The sequence below is a fragment of the Molothrus aeneus genome, chromosome 4 (genome assembly GCF_037042795.1).
Source record: "Molothrus aeneus isolate 106 chromosome 4, BPBGC_Maene_1.0, whole genome shotgun sequence".
NCBI lineage: Eukaryota > Metazoa > Chordata > Aves > Passeriformes > Icteridae > Molothrus > Molothrus aeneus.
In genome coordinates, this window is record NC_089649.1 from 18,451,469 (window position 1) to 18,469,726 (window position 18,258).

The 18,258-nt window shown below is 42.9% G+C and overlaps 1 protein-coding gene across 20 annotated transcripts in view; it reads left to right on the forward strand.

The window, feature by feature from the left end:
• ADGRL3 (adhesion G protein-coupled receptor L3) overlaps window positions 1-18,258 on the forward strand; it is a 493,319-nt gene that overhangs the window by 348,158 nt on the left and 126,903 nt on the right. For 19 of the 20 annotated variants that reach the window (XM_066548038.1, XM_066548041.1, XM_066548022.1 and 16 more), the window contains one exon: window positions 1,187-1,267. The exons of the other annotated variant lie outside the window; for it this stretch is intronic. In XM_066548038.1, coding sequence (XP_066404135.1) covers window positions 1,187-1,267 — 81 coding nt within the window. The remainder of the gene's footprint in view (window positions 1-1,186; window positions 1,268-18,258) is intronic. 20 annotated transcript variants of the gene reach the window in all.

An 18,258-nucleotide genomic window follows, 5' to 3' on the forward strand; every position in this document is an offset into this window, starting at 1 on the left:
TCGCCTGAAGCAAATTTCCCATGTTAAAGCACTTAAAAGCAAATACAGAATTTATGATGTGTCGGTAGATTTTAAACCTGAATTACGTCCAGTTGTTGTAATGGCTAATAATGCAAATTATCTGAGTCATCCTCAGTGTAAAGCAGTAAATATAACCTGCACATTCAGACACACTTCTTTTTTTTTTTTTTTCCTCTCCCCTTTCTCATTAATATTTTATCTCCCTGAAGAGATGTTTTCAACATATTATGTGCACCAGCATACTGTGCTTGTGGTATTCCTGGATGTCATTACAAAGAAGCCTGAAGACTGTACTGCTGCTCCTCTGCCTGTGACGCTAGCTTGGAAATTGCTTGGAGCAACAACAGCAAGTGTCAACAGGGAGCTGTATTAATTATTTGGAATGTGTCTCTTAAGAGGAATCAACTGCTTTTATTGCAGAACGAATATTACTTGAAATGGGAAGGTTACTCTAACTGTTATCATAATCTATGTGTCATTAACTTTCCATGTTTAGAAGAAGAGATTAACAACCCTGTAAATTGGTACAGTAAATAGATGAATTATAAAAAAATGGTTTTATTATAAATAGAAGTTTCTTGATAACGTTACCTCCAAATTGCTGGAGAAGGATTGAGTCTTTAGCAACTGAGAAACTGCATGATGGTGTTGGGAACCAAAAAAATCTTCCATTCATGTGAAAGCAATGCTGAGCTCTGAAAAATGATATGTGTGTCCCCTGCAGGTGGGACAAACAGGTGGGATTGTGCTTCATATCATGCTTCCTTCTAAAATGGCTGTGACATAGGAGCACTTGTTTCCCTCCTAAAGTGAGATTAACAGATTGAATGGGCTTGTGTGAAATTGGGTTCTCTTCCATAGCATATATATATATATATAGAGAGAGAGAAAATGTTTCCGGAGAACATGGTGTAAAGTATATGTAGTAGTGGTAAAGCAAATGTAACCTAAGTTCACCAGAGTACCCCTGTCTGCAAGAAAGAAGTGAGAGATGGAAGTGGTTTCAGCTTGTCACCAGGTGCCTCCACAAATGGAAGTTCATTGTGGAGACACACAGAACAAAATACTCGCAAACCTGCTTTTAATCCAAATGCTGTGTATTTGACTGTAGCCCTGATAGATCTGTGTAGGAAACAGCAGAACTAAACCACTTATTTGTCCACAGGGCAGGCTCACCACGGGCAGGTTTCCTACATTGCCCCACCGATCCACCTGGATTCGGATCTGGAGAGACCGCCATCCAAGGGTGAGTCAGTGGGACAGTCTCCATTCTTGCATACCAAACCAGCCACAGCCATGGGTGGATATCACTCACTTGTTCACTGAGCCTCCATGGCCAAGCTGTCACCCTCCATCCAAGGACACTGGGGAGCAAATTAATTCCTGCAGGAGAGATGTGTGTAGGATGACTGTGTCCCATGTGTCCCATTACATAGCTTTGAACATCCCATCCCTTCACAGGGTGGTTTGCTCTCCCCACTAGTTCACTCCTGCAGGGACAGGTACACCTTAGGTCCGGCCCTCTGTCTTGCACCTCTCCTTCCTAATGGCAGTGCAAAGGCACAGGGAGCTGCTGGCAGAATGGAAAAGGCCAGATTTCCACTGCCCTTCAGATGAGTAAAGGTTGTACAGTGGTTCAAGCCTAGAATGAGTCCTTATGACTGTTGCTTGAGGGGTTTTTTTCCAGACTTGGTGTTCCTCAGGGTTCTGTGCTGGGGCCAGTTCTGTTTAATGTTTTTATTGATGACATGGATGAGGGTTTAGAGTCCTTTATTAGCAAATTTGCAGACGACACTAAGCTGGGAGCGTGTGTGGATCTGTTAGAAGGACGTAGGGCTTTGCAGAGGGACTTGGAACGGTTGGAGGGATGGGCAGAATCCAATGGGATGAAGTTCAATAAGTCCAAGTGCCGAGTCCTGCACTTTGGCCACAATAACCCCCTGCAACGATATAAGCTGGGGACAGTGTGGCTGGACAGTGCTCAGGAGGAAAGGGACCTGGGGGTGCTGGTTGACAGTCGGCTGAACATGAGCCAGCAGTGTGCCCAGGTGGCCAAGAAGGCCAATGGCATCCTGGCCAGTATCATGAACGGTGTGGCCAGCAGGAGCAGGGAGGTCATTCTTCCCCTGTACTCAGCACTGGTGAGGCCACACCTTGAATATTGCGTCCAATTCTGGGCCCCTCACTTTAGGAGGGACGTTGAGATGCTTGAGCGTGTCCAAAGGAGAGCAACGAGGCTGGTGAGGGGCTTAGAACACAAGCCATATGAAGAGCGACTGAGGGAGCTGGGGTTGTTCAGCCTGGAGAAAAGGAGACTCAGGGGTGACCTTATCACCCTCTTCAACTTCCTGAAGGGTAGCTGTGGTGAGCTGGGGGTCGGTCTCTTTCTCCGGGCAACAACCGACAGAACAAGAGGACACAGTCTCAAGCTGCGCCAAGGGAGATGCAAGCTAGAAATAAGGAGGAAGTATTTTACAGAAAGAGTAGTCAAATACTGGAATCATCTACCCAGGGAGGTTGTGGAGTCACCATCCCTCGAAGAGTTTAAAAAAAGACTGGATGTGGCACTTGGTGCCATGATCTAGTTGAGGTATTAGAACATGGGTTGGACTCGATGATCTTAAAGGTCTCTTCCAACCTAGAAATTCTGTGATTCTGTGATTCTGTGAAATGTTCATTACAGAGGATGAATTAAATTTTAGGTGGGCTGATTGCCCTTGGGAGTGGTGCTAGTAGCCAATATGTACAGAGTAAGTCCAGAATAGCCCTGCTAAGACAGGTACCTGGCTTGAATGGTGCAAATAAAGCAATATGAACGCAAGCCCTTGATTCCTCTGCCCCATTTGGAAGATCATTCCCTAGTGCTGTGCCCCCAGTGTTTGCCCCTGAGGCCTGGGGAAAGGAGGTTGTCCCCAAAGTAAGCATATGTGCTGGTGCAGACTTCTTACCCCTCCCTTTGCTCCTTTTGGTTAGGCTGGCCAATATTCAGGTATGATATCAAAGATAATAGCTTATTCTTCTTGGAATAAATGATAGCAAAGCAAAAATCATACAGGATTATGAAGGAATTTTTTTGTCAATTCTGCAACTGGATATTAACATCAAACCTAGGGAATGTTGTGGAAGAAGAGAGGGGGAGGAAGAGAACAGCCAAAGTGTAATGGCATGGAGATTCTATACCTTAGGTTTGGGGCTTTTTCCCTTTTTCCCACTCTTCAAAGGATGCTACAGTGGCAGAAAGACTACCAAATCCACCTGTGTGGTGATTGTCACCATTCTGCCACAACACTGTAAGGCTGCTGGTGTGTGTTTGTGTCTGCACATGTTTCCCTAACTGCTCTTAATTGAAAAATGAGAGGTGGAACCATGTGCTGGGTGGTGTGAGGATGCCAGATTCACAGTTCTCTCTCCAAATCTGGTCTTGCCATGAGTCAGGCTGGTTGTGCACGATCTCCTTGCAGTCCACAACCTCCATTCAGCTTTAAGTTAAGTACCCTAGGATTTGACATGTGCATTTGAGATCATCAGCTTCTTCTAAGTCATTTGAAAACCTCCAGTTCTGCGGTAAAATTTACTGCCTTGCTTTTATGGCAGAGCACTCTAGTGAGGCAGAGACAGTTATGACTTGCAGGACCTTCTTGCTCTAGTCTGTCATTGAGGTGATGAATCAGAGCTTACTTAGAATAGGTCAATGTAAATCCTTGCCTTGGCATCTGAACAGACTGTAGAATACTGAAGGATGCTGGAACAGCAGCAGGACAGAGAACCTGTGTCTTGCTTTCTCCAAGCTGAAAGAGCTAAGGACTAACAAAACTCTTCGGTGATCTGCTGTTCATGAGGGCAGAGCTACCTCCACAAGATAAATGGCAGTGCCACCGGGAGCAGGGCAAAGTGGGTCAGGCAGAACAGTTGCAGTGCTTGCAGAGAGAGCAAAATGGAGTTTTATCCAACATAAACTGCTACACTGACAGCTTTCACCAGGGCCTCCACCCCCCTGGTTGAGAGATCTTAAAGAAGGAGCTGCTCATGGTGGAAGAACTGATATTACTGCTGCTGTGTGCTGGTAAAAGGACTTGAATACTCTTGTGTAACTTAATAGGAAAGGGCCAGAGAGAAAGCCAGCTCTGGAGGCATCAATCTATTAGCTGGTGACTAGGGGCTGTTAAAAACATGGTAATTGGCACTGTCTCCTGGGGGAAGAGCAAGGCTTTCCTCTGGCCCTGGGATGTGGGATGTGTAGCTCTGATGCCTCATTTCTAGTCTCAGCATCCAAAATCCATTAGAGTATTGTAATATTTTTTTTCCTCCTAAGTATATTAGGCTCATAATTCCTTTTTGTTTGTCTGCTTTTTCTGACACCTTATGGCATGCTTGGGTCATGTTTCAGGCTTCATCCACAAGAGCTGTTTTAAACAAAGGAGTGAAAAACACCTGTCTTAAGCTTGTGTTCCTCCATATTTCTTGTAGCTGTATCTCTAAAACCAGAGCAGCATTATGACAGTCAGCATAAACCATTAATGCTTCTGGCTACTCCTTTCATGCTCTTTGTTTCCCCTCCATGCTTACCCTTGCACTAAGCTGAGCACCAGGTGCAGGCCAACTTTGCACTCAGAGTGGCAAAAAGAAGCAGCACCATACAGTTTTAATTGTAGTAAATGGAAGTAGAACCTGGGTAGGATGCTTTAAGAGAAGCATCTTTCTTTCCTGTATTGTCAAAAAAAGATACAGCTTTAGTGCTCCTGTGGGTCTATGCAGTTGCAATTCTCAGCTGACAGATTTATTTGTAACTGCCTCTTCCTTTTCCTTTTTAAAAATTTTATCACTGGTGACATTTACACACATTGTTTATGCATGCAGGGGATTTTTACCTGCCTTTCAGAGTCCTGACGCTGGTGGTGAATAGAGTATAAACTGCAGTAGTTTACTAGTACATTAGTGTCACTGTGCATTACAGGGTAATTACTCTGAGCCGCTGCTCTGTGCAGCCACCCAGTAATGACACTGTACATCACTGAATAGAAATGAAGCCTTGAATCAGCATTTTTCATCAAGACACCTCTTAGTCCCCACCCTCTTTTTAATTTGAGGCTGTTGTAAATTTAGTTCTGTGTATGAAGCACTGTTAACTACCATTTTTACCCCTCCTTTCAATCCAACAATTTGGATGTGACAACATGATTTTTATGCAAGTGTTTACACCTTCTTTGTACAGAATAATTCCAGGCACAGCTGAGACCTTAGGTTGTGATATCACAGACTGAAGATTAAACCTGTGTTTAATAATGGTAAATGACAATAGCAAGGAGTTTCATAGATGAGAGTCACACTGATACTCTGGCTTAGAAAGGGATTTTATAGAATTATCATATATAGCAATAAATTAAATTAAATGTTTATTTAATTTAAAATTAAATTCTCAAATTCTGCCAGGTACTAAAACACAGTAAAGAAGTGAATTAGACACACCAAATATGTGCACTAAAACAATTTATAAAGCTGTGTAGAAGCAGATCTTAACCTGTATGTGGAATCATATTGAACTTGAAATGTATGCCTGGCATTTAAAGCTAGGCAGCCTCAGAAACTCACCTGCCCTGTTGAGCTGATGTTTTGTAAAGGTTTCCTTCTAAGCTGAAGTTCAGAGAGTAGTTATCTTGGAGATTGATATGCCTGTTGAAGTCAGTATATTTCCTAAACACTAACTGATAAGCAAAACTTTGGACTGGTCCCCAGTTCTAGAAATAAATAGCAAATAAAGGAGGCACAGGAAGTTCTTGTTACCCTTCTGTACAGATTTCTCTAGCCAGGGAGGTTGTTATGGCACCGTGTTAAGGCACTGTGGGAGGTTTTCCTGGAAACCTCAGTTATCAGGTTCATAATCCATAAACACAGAATCTGGCCCTAGTCCTTAGACAGCAAACAGGGAGCCAGAGGTTTTGCTGGGTTTGCACCTTTCTTTTCCATCTTAGTGGGAGATGTCCCTTTGCGCTTTCTTTCTTCAAAACCTGGATCCATTCTGTCATTTTTTTCCCCTTTTTGCAGTTTTTTGTGGGAGAACCTTTCCTGAACACAGCAGAAGCTCAGTGAAATCCTATAACCAAAAATAGAGTAGGCTTTTTGTAAGTATGCATTCTGGGTCTTATTTGTTTTTTCCCTCCCAAAGGTCCCGAGAGGGTCGATGGCTTTGCAGATGATGTAGGAGGATCTGACAGCTGGGCTTATTGCACAGCCCCAGTCCTCCTTCCCAGGTCCAGAGGAAGGGGAGTGCTGGGCAGCGAGGCCCAGTGGCACTCCTTGCCTTAATTCAAGCTGACACATGGGGTCACGTATCCTGTGCTCACCAGGCCCTGAGACACCAGCTTGCCTGCCTCTCCCTCCCCTGGTCCAGCACTGTGAGAGAAGTGCTGGCCAGGACTGCCTGCTGTGAGCCAATGCTGGCCAGGCACCCTCTGTTTCCAGGCTTTTTCATTTTCTGCTGGAGTGCCCCTGGGGAAGGCATTCTCTCAGCTCAGGAGTCCTTTACTGTGTCCCTCTGCTTTACTCATCCTGCTCCTTCTGGGTTAGCGATATGTTTCCAGCTTCTTAAGGCAATATTATTTTCCTCACATCATTCAGGTGGAAGAGTCCAAGGGAGAGGCTAATTTGATGCCTTTAAGCCAAGAAAGGATCATGCAGGGAATGCTATTTGGGGTCTCCTGTGCTCAGAACCCTCATTCCCTTTTCCCTATGCAATTCTGGGGTGCCGTGTTGTGTCCTGCTCTTTCTTGGTCATGTGCTTTGGTTTTGCTCAGCCTTTTTTTCAAGGATGGCATCTTTCAGGGCTTCCCCTTTGTGGCTGCCCTGAGCCCACTAGAGCATCCCCCTCATTCCAGCATGGGGTGTGAGTGCTCATTGCAGGAAGCCAGCACCATCCTGTTATTCCATGTGGCTTTTAGGAAAGCAGTGTGTAAGAGGCATGCAGGAAACTGGCGTTGCACCAGTTGGGTGGAAGGGAGGTGACTGTCACCACATCTGCCCCATCTGTGGAAAGGTTTTGCAATGACTACAAGCCTCATGTGTACTGTGAATTTGCAGCCATCTTGTTTCAAAGTCTGTTCTTGAATCTGTCTGCAGAGATTTGTTTGTTGTGTTCTTTTGCTATTTGTTTACTTTTCATTTGAGTTCTGGTTTTTGGTTTGTTTTTTTTTTTTTTTTTCCCTTGTGATAAGCAGCCTCATTCAAGGCTGGATATCCATCTTCAAACAGTTCAACATTGCAACGTAGTGAGTTTTGGGCAGAGTGGTAGATGTGGATGCAGGAGGATACAGGAATCTACTGCCAGATATGGAGCTTGTTTTGGTCCTGAAAATGGTGGAGGGATGGATGAGCTCTGATACAATGCTTTTCTCTGTTTTATGCAGAGCTCTCCAAAAATCTCCCATTGTGGCTCAGGTCTGTACTGTGATGTCCACCTTTGTGGACTGCACTTATGTTCCTAGGGCAGGCAGCTGCTTTGGACATGAGCCGTGCTCCATATTTATTAATTTATCATTGGATATCATGTATGGGGCTAAGAAGTATCACAACCAGAGCTCCTTGCAGCCAGCCTGTACTTCTCCAGTTTGCTTGTTGCCATCAGTGAGGTCCCAGCTTGCATCCTGTAGCTCTCCACAGTCAGAAAGAGTTAATTGCATGCTGCTCACCGTTTGGGTTTTCACTGTGGTGCTGAACTGTTGCTCTGATTTCTCTGGAATGTGTGCTTTCACTGCACAGGAGCACCTTGGGGCACTGCTGTTTATTCATAAGATAACAGCATTTGCTCTAGCAGAAAGCTGGAGCTAGCAAAGTCTCTCAAAGAGGCGTGCCAACTCCTGCGTGCTGGTGGAAACTGTTCAAAGTATTTACACTTGAAAATATTTAACGATTTTGGGGAGGGGGGGAAGAACACTCTGAGTGATATTTAACACCTTTTCCATTATTCTTAGTTATCTGAAAAAAAATTATAAAAGGGCACTTTTTAAGAAGCTTCTTTTTACCAGCTAGCCACTGTCTTGTAAAGGAGTATTGCTATGGAGATCAGCCTGAACTGTGATTTAAAGGTGCCTTGAAATGTTTGGATTTCAAGGCATCTTTTTCAAACCTTTGGGAGGCCATTTAAAGCCACTGTATGACCTGATTAAGCTCAAAATGGATGTGAGAAATAGAGCTCACTCTTTGAGATTTTTTAAAAGTTTAATAAGGGATAAAAAGGAACAAACACCAGCACTGAGGTGTTTTTGGTGATGGGCAAAAAACCACACCATTAGCTTAAAACAGTGTTTTCTAGACACTGTTACATTACTGGGGTACATGCATATTCATAAGAGTATATGCATATTCAGATATTCCTGTGAGTTTAGGTGTTCCATGAATTCATTTGCTTGGTTTTAACCTTTGACTTGTTTGCATGCCATGCTTCAGATTAAATCAATGTATTTTATTTCTTCTCATGGCTCCATCCTGTTGTTTTTACACTCCCTGAAGAGTCGGTAAATTCTTCTCACGGTGGTCTGGTTTTTGTCACTGTTATCTTATCATAAGATAGTCCACAAATGTGGATCCACCTAATTATCTTACACCATTCTCTGAGTTAGTTACATGAATAAAAGCATTTTAACATCACATAGTCTCTATTTTAATATTATGCTATGTCCTGAGATATAATATATTTATCGAACTACTATTCATATAAGCTGTATGTTGCATACATAAACTGACAGATTGCACTGTACCAAAAAGCAGTAAAAGGAAATATAAATTGTACCATATCAAACTCTTTGTTATTAATAATGATATGCAAAAGCTACTACATAAATGCAAAAGCCAGTGCTATATTGTCATTTATAACAATGGACATGGACATGCACCCAGGAGATTCTTTTGACAGTGGCTTTTGTTTTCTGCTGCACTGGGTTTTGCCACTCACCATCAGTGGTGGAAGTTTTCACCCACCTGACAGTGGCAACAGCTGGAAAGTAGAGTCAGCTATGGTGCTGCACTCTCAAGCATCACTAATCTAAAGTGAATGTCCTATTACCAGCTTAAAAAAAAGCTGTTGAACCAGTTCAATGTGAAAAGAAGAGTGTAGTGCTGCATACAGCATCAGACTCTTTCTCAAACTTTTTTTTTTCCTTTTCTGCCAGACTAATTTTTGGCTACACTTCTCTTCCTGAAATATTTATAGGGCAAATAACTGTTTTAAATGAGCAGATGGGGGAGACATAAGACAAGCTGTTAAATTAATAAACATGTGTGGTGCTTTATCAGTAAGGGAGCCCATTTTGGCATTTCTTCTGGATGATTTGTATGGCCTATCACCATTGCACCTGGTGCAGGGACAAGAAATGGGCACTTAATAACCAAACAATGTGCAAACTCCTTCCATTATAACTTCATTATGTCAGATATAATCATCTATAACTAGATGTCAAATACATAATTTATGTCCAGCTCCCCTGTGGAATAATGGGCATATGAATGAATGGTCCCATTAATGGGAAGGAGCTTTTACTGTAACTTTTCCCCTCCTGGTACATGGTCCATTTTGTCATCTGGTATTAATTCTGAATCATTTCAGGGCTGCAGAAAAATGCCTGTTATATTTGTATTTGTGTAATGGGAGAAGATGGCAAATAAATCATAGGAGAGATCAAATTTCAGGTTCACTGATTTCCTAAGCCACATGCCTGTGTGAAAGAGACTAGGATTGGCCTGTAGTTTAATTTGATTGAGAGGCATAACTGACCTTCATTTTACACATCCAGAGATGTTAAAAAGGCACATGAAGTGAGGTAGCCCTTCCTGTGGGAGCCCCCTGCCACAAGGAGCTCAGCCCCTGGAAAGCCAGGATTTGCCACTGCAGCCATGCTGCTGGCATCCTTTGCTGTGTGTTGTGACATCTCTTGCACTGTGTCATGGGGGGCCTGTCTAGAGAAGGGCTCCATGACATAACTAAATTGTGTCATTGTCACTTGGAAGGATGGAGGATATGAAAACCCTGTTTTTCTAGAGGATTTTTCTGGAAACATATGGGTGTGTTGGAGTGGGACATAGGTTCCCAGTTGTTCAGTGGAGAGCTTGTGTATATTCACAAATAAGTACAAATTCAAAGGATCAGGTTGGCAAAATTGCCTTCTATACATTTTTATTATTGTTATAATATGTGATACTGTAACAATGTGTTATAGTGTATAATGATCAGGGGTCTGAAGCTGCTCTCCTATGAAAGCAGGCCGAGAGTCGGTGTTGTTTGTTCAGCATGGAGAAGGGAAGGCTCCCAGGAGACCTTCCAGCACCTTCAGAGGGCCTACAAGAAAGATGGGGACAAACATTTTATCACGGCTTGTTGCAACAGGACAAGGGATTATGGCTTTAAACTGAAAGAGATATGAGAAACAAATTCTTTCTTCTGAGTGTGGTGGGGCACTGGCACAGGTTGCCCAGAGAAGCTGTGAATGCCCCATCCCTGGAACTGTTCAAGGCCAGGTTGGATGGGGCTCTGAGCAGCCTGGTCTAGTGGAAGGTGTCCCTGCCCATGGCAGAAGGTTTGGAACCAAATGGTCCTTAAGGTCCCTTCTGACCCAAACTACTCTATGAGTCTGTGATTTTCTGTTGCTGTTATTTTTCACTATGTGGATGATGTATGCACAGAAAGCAAATCACCCTTACAAAAGAAACGTTAAAAATATGAAAAATGTTTTAATTAATGACCAGTTAGGAAAAGCAACTGCTAAAGACCTGGGCTATCCAGTGGTGTAGTCTGTATGTCTTCCAGTAAAATGTAGAAATATAGTTTTACCGTGTTCTTGTAGAAGTTAATCATCGGTGCTGTAGAAAGGCAGGCAGATGATTTCCCATACAAGCAAATCATGTTAGGCTCAGACATACTACTCTTGACAGCATTGAGTCACAGAGTTTTGTGTTTATTTGATGGCTCTTCAGCTGTGCAGTGGGATTTTCTGTAGGTAAGCAGGGTTTTTTTTACAGCACTTGGCTCTTGGAATCATCTTTGGCTGAATAAGGTATTATTGGAAAGGAGAGATTTCCACCAGAGACAGTGATATGATGTTTTATAAAATGTTTGGATTTTGAGGCTTTCTTGGCCCCTGGATTTCCTCAAAGTGAATTGTTGAATTTTCATTCTTTTCTTTGTGTCTTGCTTGTTACAAGGAATCCTAGTGATGTGGTATAATCCATTCAGAGGGAAAGTTATACCTGTGACTTGTGTACCTCACTCTTAAAAAGTGCTTTTGGAAAACCCAGCCTTAATAAATGCTTACTAAATACTGATTTACTGATTATGGAACACCATGCTAAGATTGTAACTTGGCTCCCTCATAAGAGTCCTCATATTTTATGATTTTCAGCCAAGTAAATTTGGCTTGAAAACTGCACTGTTTGCTCAGAAGAGGACTGCTATCCTCTAGTTCCAAATGGTTTGTTGCTGCCTTCAGAGTGGCTTGATGTAGTTTGCTCTCCTTGAAAGCTCACAAGAAGCAGTATTTGAAAGACCTTACTGCTTGTAAGAACAGATAGAAGGTTGATTAGCTGTAATGATAAGGGTTAGAGGGCCAGCATGCATGAGGGTGCAGCAGCCGTGGGGCTGTTGGCCAAGAAGCTTTCAGGGATGGAGAAAAACAGCTGCACTTGGGGCAAGAAGAAGACTTTGTCCTTACCCAGCCAGGGATGCTGGGGTTTTGCAGATAGGTACAGGGAAAGGCTTAGAGATTAATCATGCTAATTAGTAGTAATTCACTGCAGCTGTTTGTTTTGTTGTTGGTTTTTTGTTTGGAGAAAATTATTTGGGCTTTATTCTTTAGAAAATAACTACAACTATGGATGCTCTCATGGTAGTCTCCCCTTTAGATTTTCTCAAAGTCCTGGGTTCATGTTTATCTCATTATGGGCACTGCTTTCCACAGATGAGTGTGTGTGTGACTGTATTATGCCCACAAATTTACTAGCAGACATGCTGCAAAATAACACTGTTACTGAGTAAACAATTACATTTCATTTTCAGGAATAAAAGGGAATGTATGCCCATAAATCTTCTTCTAAATAATCTGTGTTGGAGAGTAAAAAGAAGATGAGGTTTCTAAATTCATGAAGGCCCTTCACAATGGAATCTTGTGTGCCACTGAAGTGGAACAAGCTTATTTATATTTTATTGTGCTTCTAGATCAAGCTGTATTATTATGGGCTGCATTCCCCTGACATTATAGCTGTTGCTAAGGAAGAGGTACATTATGTTAATATTTTGTGACCATAACTATGCAGGCTGGGTTATGTACATTGAAGAAGTTGGGATGAGGGGAGAAGTTAATGCACCATTTTGATTAGACCCTCCTCAGATTGTTGCTCACATTTAGAAGCGAAAACTAAGCTTGAATTTGAGAATAATTCACAGAGAAAATGGGAGAAAACCAAACAATTGAAACAATTTGTTCACTGAACTTTAAAATTGCTCAGCAGTTGGAATCTGGAGTCAGTGCTGCTAAGAGGGAATCTGGCAGAAGCAAGCTGAATGCTATAACCAAACACGCACAGTGAAGAATTTCACAGCTTCCTCACGCCTTAATGTGTTTGGATCATGTAAACAGAGCATTCATCCTTAATTCCTATTTCCCAACCATTTCCAGTGCTGGTGTCTATTATGTGATTTTGCTACTTTCTCATTCATTTAGCTTGATTCACTAAGAGCCTGCAGTGTGGCCAGCACCACACACCAAGTTAAAATGGCAAATGATCCATCAGCTCCAGTGTATGGAGTCAGAGAAAAGGCCAGAGTCCTGGGCAAGATACTGATGTCCATGCTGGTTATTTTAACAAATACACTCTACAGACTGTATTGATAAGCATTATGAAAATGTTTACACAACAAGTAAAATAAACAAGGAAGGATCTTGGCATTTCTCCTAAAGGAACGTTCTGAACTGAGTTTCCCCTTTCAAAACTGTTTTCTCGTTAATACTGCTGCCAAGGCATGAAGAAGCCACAGAGGAGGACTGGATGGGTAGGAGCTCGCCTCAATTCTGCTGTGCCTTGTACCTCTCTGATTCAGCCAGGAACAATGCCCTCAGGAGCATTCTCAGGGTTATCGTGGTCATGACACCTGAAAATAGATAATACCTGCCTTGTACTGCTGCCTCACACTTTCAAACATTCAGTGCAGCAGAGCTGCGTTTGCACCTGGATCACGTGGGTGAGGCTTATCCCCTGCTAATCTCTTCTCCTAAATCCAGGGGTGCTGAGCATGCAGGTCCACCCAGCTGAGATCAGTCCTGTTTGCCAGAGCTACAGCAAGGAGTGGTCCTCAAGTAGGGCAGGGAAAAACCCATTGGAGGCTTGCCAGCATCCCAACTGTGTTAGTGCTTTTTAACATCAGCTTCAGGCTCAGACCCTGCTATGATGAGCACAGCAGCCTTTCCTCCCTTATCCTCACTGTCCTTTTTGCTCAAACCTTGTGCAGTCTGATTTTGGGACCCTCAACAAGGCTTTAGGAAAGTTAATATTACCTTTTCCTAGCTAAGGCTGCAATAATTTATGTTAGACCTTTTTGCATGCACCTGATGATAAAATCCTTCTGGAAACTAAGGTGCCTGGCCTGTGAAGTATCTCTTGGGCAAATTAAAGATAGTTTGAGAGAAGAGCAGGATGGAGGGGTGAGAGGGAATGGAGAACTCAGTCCTGAGAGTCAGGTTGTGCTTCATTGTGTGTTGTAAAGAAGAAAATGGGAGGAATAAAGAGTAGCAGCAGGAATAAAGAGTAGAAACAGACAGCAGGGTCTGTGCACAGAGGATGGACATGGAGAGCTTGTTGGGCAAGCTGCGTGGCTTAGAGTAGAGGAAGGCAAGATGGGATGGAAAAAATGGGGGAGGGATTTTAAGAAGGTTTTTATGTATAGAGAAATTTAAAATCCTTTTGCTTTAGACAATTGAGACTTTGACTGCCTCCAGCAACTATGCACAGACTAATCACCATAACATTTATATTCCTGCTTTCCTACTCCAGGCACCTATTTCTATCTGCTTGCTTCTTTCCAGCTTTTGCTCTGAGCTGCTGCAATTTAACAGCAAAAATCCAAATATTTCCTTCATTATCATTAACTACTCCTACCCTGTCCTCCTAGCAGGGTAGAGCTCGGCTTAAATGTCAGTAGCAGCTCAGTGTGCTCATCCATTTTTGGAATGTGTTGAAGTCTCCTTATCCTGGCTACCCAAATCTTCAGCTCCTGTCCCTTTCAGATTGGTGTGGCTGTGCCTGCTGGCTCCTGAGGCCATGGGCTGGGATATTAAAAGTCCATGTTCTCCCCATAATCCACCCATGGTTTTAAAAAGTGTCCCCTTACAGCCTAAGGTTTGTGCTTATCTTCACAGGACATTGTTCCTCACATTGTGTTTGGTTAAATAACCACTCCTTGGTGTAGATATTTTGCATATAAGCTGACAGGGTTGACATTGTGAGTATTTTGCAATCATTTGTTTAATTAGCTGAAACTCTCTGGGGAGAAAGATATGAAATGGCATGCTCCCAAAGTCTAATTTAAATCTGTTTTGCTTTTTCTTTTTTTTTTTTATGGAGGGCTTGTAATGCAAAGCATTAAAAAAGGTACAAACGAATGCAAAGCAAGAAAAACCCTTCTGTTGATGGGCAGTGCCTCAGCAACAAAATCGTGCAAATACAGAAAGGAAATTGGATTGAGTAAAATGACCTACAAGAGGAAAAAATGGAATTAAGTCTGTGCAGCTGTCTTTTTTTTTTTTTTTTAAACCTGCACTTCCTCTCTGTTTTCTTTTAGTGCAATGCTTAATTAAGCTTCTCCTTTGTTTGGAGGTTAATTCCTTTTCTAATCTACAGCTATTTGTACAAAGGTGTTCATTACTGGAGCGAACAAAGGCTGCAGACAGGAGAGTGGCAGGGAAGTTGGAAGAGATTTTTTTTTTTTTGCTCACAGCGAAATCTCAAGGCCCTGCTTTCATCTGCAGGACTCCTGTATCAATTCTCCTCTGCTTGCTGCTTCCAGTGAAATGGTTCCTGGGGGCAGCTGAAGGTTCTGCTGCAGCGCCAGGGCTCTGCTGTCCTGGCTGCTCACTTAATGCACTTAATTAAGAGATCTTTGTGCTGAGGCAGACCCTCAAACTCTTACCTGACTTACACATAATGACCACTGGTTTCTTTTTGATGCTTACCTGCCCATTGAAATCACAAAAAAATTAAGATCCTAAACATTTAAGGAGATCCAGTGCCATGTTCTTGAGTCCCCATGGAGCAGTGAGTTCTGCACACAGTCACAGCCTGTCCTCATTGCTCAGGATAGGCTCTCCTGCTTGCTGGCATCACAGTGGTCAGAGTACCTGAAGTTTCTGGTTTTGCTGCTGTGTTTGTAGAGCACACATTAATCATGTAAAAGTGTTTATATTGCAAGAAACTGGTGGAGCAACACTAAATTTTGCTGCTGAGCTGAAGTGCTGGGGAGCAGGCAACAGTGATGGAGTAGGGACCAGCCCACCACAGGGCTGTCAGTCTGTCTCTCTTGCTTGTTGTGCTTGCCCAGGCAAATGGAATTGAACACAAGAGCAAGAGCTAAAACAGCTTTTAGAGGAATAAAGACTGTGATTCCTAAAGGAATGACAGAATGCCCCAATAGTTAAAGCAGGATCCCTCTAGCTTGGGTAGTCCTGTTAGGAGTAATGTGGTCAGTCCCATCTCCAGGCATTCCTCTGCCCACAAAGTCCTCCACCTTCCTGTTGGCATGGTTTTAATAAAGGACTGCTCCTTCCAAACCGTGGGGAAAGCTGGGCATGGCCTAGGAGCCATTGCTTGCTGTTGGGAGACCAGATTTTATTTTTACATTTCCTTGTGCTGGTTGTGTGATTAGTCATTTCATGCACTCACACATATATCTAGTTTCTGTAGAAAGTGATTTTTTAACTGTGGCACGCCCTAACCTTGTGGCTGTTTATTTTCATGTACTATTCTGAGTAATGGGAAATGGTTTTTTGGTTCTGTAGAACCTCTAGGTTTGAAGGGAAAGAGAAAAGGCAATTGCAGAGCTGGGCAATTATTGCTGTCACAGCATAATTAATGTACAAATATTTCCAAAATCAGCAGTTAATGACAGAAATACGTGTCCTGTCCTTTTCATGCAGAAAAGAAATAGATTTATACTTCAAAATGCTTTTTGTTTGTTTTGCTCTCTAGGCACCATTGTGGATAATCTGCACACACGGGTAAAATATTTTGCACTTTTTGACATTTTATTTTTTTCAGAAGAATTGTCAAGATGAGAAATGGCACAAATGGCTCAAGGAGTATTGACTTTTGCAATCAGTAGCTAGTGAAATCAACATCTTCCTTCTGTTCTCTTTGCGCAGACAATTATAAATTAGATTCAGAAAACATGTTCCCAGAGGCGTGGGTTTGGGTTTTAAGAGAACACTGACATGGGAAGGAGGGAAAACATCTTAGCACAGAGAATTTTACCCTCATTTGTAGGTGGCTCAAAGCTACAAGCCTTAAAAAAAAGATTTAAATTAGTAGAAGAGGAAAAGAAGAAAAATGTGTGTGGAAAAGCAACACAGGACAAAACAAGGGTCTGTTGCATTCAGTTGTGCAAGAGGTGCTGGGAAAATACAGAGCACAGTGTATAAGCAGTGAGAATGGAGGAACTCCATCCTCAAGATTCTCCCATCCATCAAAATTGTGCCTTTGAGCATTTCCAAACACAGAGGTAGCAAAAGCAGAGCAGAAGGGGCTCCTAGTGAAGAACTCACGCTACACTTTCAGTGTCCTGGGGTTTTTCCACAGCCAGATCCCATCAGGGATGTGGTGGTATTTCTAGGGTGTTTTCTTGACCCCAATTTCCAGCCTAATCTCCAACATATGGTCTACAAACAGCCTCTTCCCAGAGGCACCTGGCTGGAGTGGCGCAGCACAGGGAGAGAGTGCTCTGTGAGCACCTCAGAGCTGTTAGTTGGATCTTTAGCAAACCCAGTTTCTGCCCCAAAATCCTCACCCACACCTCCCCCTCCCCACATGCCCCAGAGGGCCTCAGTACATAAAAACCTGCATCTCTTGGACTTGGATGAGAAAGAAATGTAAGTAACAGCAACTTTTATTGACCGTAATTGCACTTGAATTAACTAGATGCCTGTGTAGTTGATGGCTCCTGCAGCCTGACATCCCTCCTGCAGCACTGGAAACCTCATTGCTTTGCCTCACAACACTTCCTATGCCAGAAAGCTTCAGAGGGCACAGCTCTCTTGGCATAACTCTAAAATAACTTGGCAAGTAAGCTCCGGAGGCTTAAACTCTTGTCCCAGCTGGGATACATAATGATCTAGCTACCTGCTTCTTTGATCTTCCCTTTGTTCTCTTTTTTCACAGAGCTATCATTTGTTCACACACCCCCCCAAAAAAAAAAGGGAGGGAGGCAGAAATAGAAGGGAAAAAGAAAAAAAGGAACAGGATTGAACACACTCCCTGCAATCTGCAGGCAGGGCTGAGATGCAGCCTTGGCTCTGCTCTTTGTGTCCTCAGGGTGGTAGTGCAGATCCTGCTTCCCCATGCACTGCCTTGCCCGGCTGGCAGGGAGGAGGAAGCACATCCTAACGTTTAATTTGCTGTTCAAAGCTTTGTTGTACCTACATCCCTGTATGCAAATGACATGGATGCATCTGCTGGTGAGCTTTGTTTCCTTAAGCTTTGTTTCCTTAAGCTTTGTTTCCTTAAGCTCTGTCAGGGTTGCCGGGATGAGTAGCAAAGGGGGTGGGTTTGAGACCTTGCTAGATGAGAGGGTTTGGAGTTGGGGACTGCAAATCACTGTGAGATCAGAAAGGGTTTAGCAAAAATTTCTTCTGCCACTCTATTGCAACCTCAGGGGATAGGCAGTTTCTGTGGGCAACTAGGTGGGTGAAGAATAAAGAAACAAATATATAGGCAACTTTTACTAGGTTCAAAGATACAAAGATTTTTTTTTTTTTTTCTCCTCTGTGTCCAATAAAAACCAATGCAGTTTGTCAGAAATCTACGAAGAAGCTGCTATTACTGACTGGATAACTGAGAGTTTTTCATGCAGCACTTCTCAAAAGGCAAAGGAACTTCACACAGTTCCAGCAGCAGCCGCAAGCAAGAATGAACCACTGCGTAGTTATTGAGGCTGCATCCCTCAATGCTTCTTTTGTCCTTAAATTTCTTTTGTTGGGGGTTATTCACAGTGCT